The sequence below is a fragment of the Arachis ipaensis genome, chromosome B3, assembly GCF_059453495.1.
Source record: "Arachis ipaensis isolate K30076 ecotype BB chromosome B3, ASM5945349v1, whole genome shotgun sequence".
Taxonomy (NCBI): Eukaryota; Viridiplantae; Streptophyta; class Magnoliopsida; order Fabales; family Fabaceae; genus Arachis; species Arachis ipaensis.
The window spans coordinates 15,355,061-15,361,987 of NC_142438.1; the positions used below are offsets into that span (position 1 = coordinate 15,355,061).

General features: G+C 29.9%; 1 protein-coding gene across 1 annotated transcript; it reads right to left on the reverse strand.

Annotated features, from left to right (window-relative positions):
- Nucleotides 1–3,625: 3,625 nt before the first annotated feature.
- Nucleotides 3,626–5,611, reverse strand: LOC107629766 (uncharacterized). The gene is made up of 2 exons (XM_016332649.3): nt 4,524–5,611; nt 3,626–4,163 (listed from the first exon to the last, which is right to left on the reverse strand). Exons 1-2 carry the CDS (start codon nt 5,502–5,504, stop codon nt 3,831–3,833), a joined length of 1,314 nt encoding a protein of 437 aa, XP_016188135.1. The 5' UTR covers nt 5,505–5,611; the 3' UTR covers nt 3,626–3,830.
- Between the last annotated feature and the right edge of the window lie 1,316 nt (nt 5,612–6,927).

The window sequence follows — 6,927 nt, forward strand, 5'->3', positions numbered from 1 at the left end:
TTTTTGGGTGGGATCCCGGCGGGAAAAAAAGAAGGGAGGGGGAAGGGGATTTGGAGCCTTGGAGGAAATAAAAAATAAAAAGGAGGACAGAACGTATCAGACTCAATTGTTTAACAAGAAAAAGAACACGGCCATAAAATGAATATATTTTCGTTACGGGCGAAAAATCTGTTGTATTTGGATATTGGGACTACTTGAATCTAATAGAAGATTAAATAATAATAATAATAATGATGATGTTGATGATGAAATGAGACAAGGCTACATTACATAACATCTACTTTGTCCATATATAATATATTTGTTAACTTGTTGATATTTTAAAAGATTGAGAATTAATTTAATAATTTTTTAGTCGAAGACTATTTTGTTTAAATTTAAAAAAAGTATTATAAAAATTTTTACATATCATTTTAAAATGATTAATCACATGAAAATATTTTATTCAAATATAATAATTAAAATATTAACATATATTTGGTAAAATTTATTATATTATTTATTGTTTTCAATTATTTTATATAAATACATATTTTTATGTGAATAATCGTCTTAAGTATATACTAAAATTAATTATTATTAATATAAAATATATACTAAAATATAATATATATTTTTTTATTTGTCCAAAGTATTTTGTAAGATGCCAATAAATTATAGCTCAAATGGTATAATCTCTCCATACTCAATTAAGAGGTTGTGGGTTTGAATCTTCTATTTTTAGTAAAAGAAAAAGTATTTTTTAAGACAAAAAATAATTGAAAAAAATATTAAGAGACAATAAATTTAATATACAATATATACAATAGAAATAAAATAAAAAAATTAAATTATAATTAATAATTAGATTTTTGATTAATTTCAAATTTTAAATTTTAAAAAATTAGAATTAATAATTAAACGTTTAAATACGTACCATTACCCAACATCTCATCGAAAAACTTCACCCCATCGTTGTCTAACGTTGACGCCGCAGCAACCCCCAGCCGACCGTTCTGCTGCCGCCACGAGGTTCTGGCCGACTAAAACTGCACGTGATCTCTTTGTTGGCGTATCAAATCCCTCGGCAGGCACTTCTTTTCTTCGTTATTATAAGACTGGGTACCGATTGTTACCGAGATCAGTTGCACACCCCCTTCTGGTGAGTGATGATTACCCTCAAATACGAGGGGCATTCAGCAGTTATAATGTTTGGGTCACACCCTACAACAAATCTGAAAAATGGCCACTGGATTATTCGTGAATCGTAGTAGAGAAGATGATACATTAGCCGTTAGGCGTTAGGAGCAGGAAGAATAGGAAGATAGAGAAGGAAGACAACATAGTGTTGTGGTACACGATGGGGCTTCACCATGTTCCTTCACAGGAAGATTATCCGGTTATGCCAACGCTTAATGTTGGACGTGCAGGTTGGTGTCAAGGCTCCCAGGACGGCGAAAATAATGGCCTTTTTGCCCTTTGTTAGGTTGGAGATGGTGGTGGTTTGAATTTCGCCGGTGTCGCTTAGGTAGGAGAAAGTCGCTTCCGAAAAACTTGAAATACATCTAAACCCAACAAATAATCATCCATATAACTATTAAAATAACACTATCCAATGAAATGAACATCTGTTAATTATATATACTTAAATTAACTATCTTCATAAGAATTACAATAATTATTTGCCAACTTATTGAACTGAACATTTATCAATGGGCACATGAAGGAAAAGTATGGGTAAAGAAGGCATGGGTGCGACTATAGGACTGGGACTACTGAGGGATTACATTGTTAAAATTTAAAATTTAAAATTGAAAATTTTAAAATTTGAAATTTAATGGTTATTTTGTTATATATTTTAGAAAATTTGGTAGTGGGTAAAAAATAGTTAAAATTTAAAAGTAAGGGTAAAAATTTTTTGTTATTAGAATTTAAGAGGTATTTTTATTTTTTAATCCATCAGTATACCAATAAATAAATTTATTATATGTAGTGTCAAGATTTTTCATTGTCTCCCTAACGAAGTTTAAAGTGATTATATACATTTAAATCTTTTTATGAATTAAATTTAACTAAATAAACAATAAAATTTAGAATAATACTAGTCATAACTGATTTTTATTATATTAGACCGATTTTAGTTAGAGTTAATTAATAAAAAATCTTAAATATGTAATATTATTTAAAAATTAATTTATCGTAAATTTAAAATTCATTTAAAAATTTGTTATTAGTTAATAGTATATATACAAAATATAATTCAAACAAAAAGCGACTAGTGATCATTTCTACTCCTATTATCTTACGTTCTTCCTAGAGGGTTGCCTAGTCAATTTTTAATTTTATTTAGTTCCTCACATAAAATAAATCTAGAGTTGACCAGTCCATTTTTTATTTTATTTTGTTCCTTACATAAAACAAATCTTTAGAGGATGTCGTGGTTATTTTTATTCTCTTATGAATAATTGTAGTTTTTTTTTAATTTGTAAATAATTTAATACATTAATAAGTTATTTAATCATAATTTTTATATCTTTTGAATTTAAATTAACTTAATTGTTAAAATTTTATGTAAAAACTATCCCATTTGACTCGATGTGTAATTAAAGTTATATATTAATAATATTATTATAAAAAAAATATATAATTATATAAATTTAAATAATATTTTACTTTGTTAATTAAATTCTCTTTGTGCACTCTGATGTATATAATTTATTAAAGAAGTCTCTTGATGAATCAATTTTAGCAGAAAAGTCCCTCTTGTTGGTTTTAGTGTAGTTTTGCGTTATTTGTACAGTTATTCACCTAATTAATGCATAAAATTTTCTTGCCATCTTATTATATTAATTTGCATTTGATCAAATTTGTGACTATTATTGATTAGCGATCAAATTAATATACGGAAGAGGCCCTTTCGGCCAAAAGTAGGGAGTGGCAGTGACCAGGTCGCAACGCCTGTTTACCAAAAAAAAAAAAGTCTAGGGCAATAACTTTGTGTTTAGTCAATATTTAACCATAAAAAATAAAAATAAAAATAAATGATCTCTCAATATTAGATATAATCTCACATAATTAAAAATATTATTAATAATTAATTGATGATTATAAAACATTAAAATTGCTGACCCTTAACATTTCTCTCTCAAAAATATAGGTCTCCTTAAAGTCATAAGACTATGTATAAGGGCTAACGCCAAAAAGTTAAGGAAATTGGTGACTTGACAAAGAGAGAAAATCTGATGACAAAAGAGAAAATAAAAAAATGATTGGAAGTAAAAAAATACGAAAATATCTGCAATATTAGATTATCTCTGTCCCTTTCACGATCGTATCACGACGAAATATCTTTTAAAAGTAAAAAATGATTGAAAGTAAAAATGTAAAAATATTTACAATACTAAATTATCCCTATCCCTTTCACAATCGTATCACAACGAGATATCTTTTAAAAATAAAAAATGATTAAAAGTAAAAATGCAAAAATATCTACAATACTAGATTATCCCTATCCCTTTCACGATCGTATCACGGCGAGATAGTTTTTAAAAAGAATTTATTTATTAAAATAAAAAAACTAGAGATTTTTCAATTAAAAACAAATTAAAAGTGATGTAACCATCACTTTATTTAAAGCATTATCATATTGTGAAAGCTTGTTGATTTATCATATAACACACTAATTATGAGGGAAAAAAACTACAATGAGTACTTCACAAACATATGCGTTGCCTCCGTGCCTATGAAAGATACAAATCTAAGATTAACTAAACTAGTCATCACAAACATAAAACACACATTTACGAGCATGTATCATCATAAGAAACTACTACTGCTAAGTATTTTTTAACTTAACATGGGCCGTCATGAACACGCTGAGCCAAATAGACTAGATGCCAAGTAAGAAACATGAGAGTGAGGATGTTTAAGATGGAGGAGTATGAATTCAACTTCTTCAGCTTCTCATTAAGTTTGAGAATCTTGGATCTGAATGCATCCTGCTCTGCACCTAGTGTGGTTGTTGCTGCTCCTGAGGCCGGGGTGGTGGCACCATTTGTACCGATTTCATTAGGATCAGTAGTACTGTGATGTTGATGATTCTCTTCTGTAATGCTACGCTCACCTGTCATATCCTCTCTTCCCCTTCCTCCTTCTTTCTCCAGTTTCATCCTTTCAAATATCAGCTGATCATAAAAAAAATTGAACCAATATCATATCTTAAAAAGCTTCTCTAATACAATTATCATCTCAACAAGGTAAATCTTGATATGTGTATGAAAAATATGCATACACTTGATTCCACCTTCTCTTCTATGATTGTTTCAACACTATATAAGTCTTAAATTTTTTGTGTATTAAAAATGTTTTTAACCGCTTTCAATACCAAACGAGGAAGGTGAACAACATCAATGATGAAGTACTCATATGAAATCATTAATTGTAATTAATCTTTTCCAAAAAAGAGAGTTGGCTTTAACAATCAGTAGAATGAAAAACTAGTATGTGATCTAAATGAAGGAAGGAAGGAAGTAGCGGGTATATACCTTAGTAGCACGAGGTTCCAAATAAACAGAGTTGGCAAAAACAGTGAAAAGTGCGGCAAGAAGGTTATAAGCTTGAAATATCCCGGCTTTATGGGAAAGCACCTTGGTACTATGGCCAAAGACATGGCCCACCAAAGCCATCCCAATACTATAAGCCATAGCTTTGAAATATACAGGGTATATCTTACTTTGTATCACGGCAAATTGCTGTCTCGGCATAATCCTCGATAGCACGTAGCTTGAGAAGAAAGTAACCCAAACACACAGTCCATAAGCAGTTGTAAATCCCATCAAATTAGCCACACTCATCAATGAATCCAAATTGTCCATGGATCCCAAATATACAGCAGCAACTCGCCTCAATGCTACCCGAGCCCCCAAAAGCATATCATTCCCTTCCGTGACGTTCATAACCACATCATTCTTGAGGGTTTGTCCATGTTCCTTTACCTTCTCCACAGCTTCTTTTGTATACTCCTTGGCATCATGAGCTTTATCGTAAATGGTTTCTTTGGCCTTCTCAACTGCACCACGCGTCACCTCTTTCTTTTTTGCCAGCGACTCTCTCTCGAAGTCGATAACGTCATGGGCCTTGTCCTTGGCTTTCTCTACGGCGCTGGCTATCTTATGCTTGCACTTTCCGTAGGCATCACAGATGAGGTCCTTGGAAGCATGGAGGAAGGCAGCATCGTGTGCTTGGGAGGATAATCCTTGCCCCACGTTAGGGAGAACAGATGCCGCCTCCTTCATCTTCTCCTTGGCGGTGTTGAAAACAACGCCAGTGTCAGAATCTGCATGCTGCTCCGGTGAGATGGAGATTTTGGTGTTCTGATAACCATCTCCATCGAATTCAACGACGACAACCCGATGACCTTCTTTGACAATGGTGCTTTCTGCTTGCTTCTGATCTGCAGACGGAATGGGAGAAAACATGCTTGCAAGAGAAGTCAGAAACAAACACATCGCTAATACGTTCATCATTTTTGCTATTGAAAATTAAAAACGGAGTTTGAAGGTTAAATGATGTGATAGTATTGCTGTATATACCACCGCTCAGACTGGAGATTTGTTTAGGTTTTTGGGAGTATGCTAAAGTCGGTGGTTTGCAACAATGCAATATAACTGCCACGTTGCATGCAGAAGCGGAATCAGGTGGCGACATCTATCATAGTTCTACCTGAAGTGGCCGCATAACCCTCGTCGTGTCGAGATCAAAGGGCTCCATTTGTTGGACGAGTGTAGAGTACACTACGACATTCCACAATCAATTGTACTCCTCTTATCTTAAATTCTTACTAGAGGCGTGACCAATGCATTTTTAATTTTATTTTGTTCCTCGATATCAAAAAAATCCTTAGAGGACTCGGTTATTTTTATTCTCTTACAGAATAATTATATTTTTTATTATTTTTTTAATTTTTAGATAATTTAATACATTGATAAGTTATTTAATAATAATTTTTATACTTTTTGGATCTAAATTAACTTGATCTGTTAGAATTTTTTACAAAAGCTACCTCATTTGATCTCGATGTGTAATTCATGCTATATATTAATAATATTATTATAAGAGTTAAAATATATCATTATATAAATTTGGTTAATATTTTATTTGTTAATTGAGTATTCTTTTAATATTTTTTATGTACTCTCATGTATAAAGTTGAATAGAGTAAATTTATTAAGGTTAGTGGCGGATTCAAAAAATTTCAATAGTAAAGATAAAATATGACAATAATATTTATAAAAAATATTATGTGTATATAAAAAATTAATTATTAAATTATTTATTATATATTTATATATAAATATATTATTTAATTTATTTTTAATGTATATTTTATATTTTAATAAATATTCTTACAAATGATTATTTTTTATGTACACATAACAATTATTATTATTATAAAATATAATTAATCTTTAAAATATATAATTATCAAATTAAAGTACTAAAATATTAATACACTAATTTATATAATAATATATAATTTAAAATTATATTTTTTTAAATTTTATATATTAAAAAAATTAAATATTTTTTAATAATACAATTAAAATATTTTTCTTTCAATATATGTCAGTAAACGACTTAATTCTCTTTAAAGAAACCTCAATGCAACAAGTAGAGATAGTTTAAAAAAAAAAAGCATTGGAGAAATTCTTTAGGAGCTTGAGGCAGAAAATAAACGAGGATAAAACTCTTTACATTCCAAAAGCTCTTTACAGTTTATCATGATTTGGAAAAGTACTTTGAGGTGCTTTTGCTATATTCCAAAGCCAACAAGGAGACCCTAAAAAGAGGTTGTCAATAAGATGAATGGAAGACTTAACAATTAAAAAGCCTAAAAAAAAACCCCCTTTTTTTTTTTTTCTAATTATACTATGTATACCTTTATTTATT

Coding starts and splice junctions, on each gene's coding strand:
- LOC107629766 (XM_016332649.3), bottom strand. CDS start 5,504: ATGATGAACGTATTAGCGATGTGTTTGTTTCTGACTTCTCTTGCAAGC. Junction 4,164..4,523: donor TGGAACCTCGTGCTACTAAG/GTATATACCCGC, acceptor TTTTATGATCAG/CTGATATTTGAAAGGATGAA.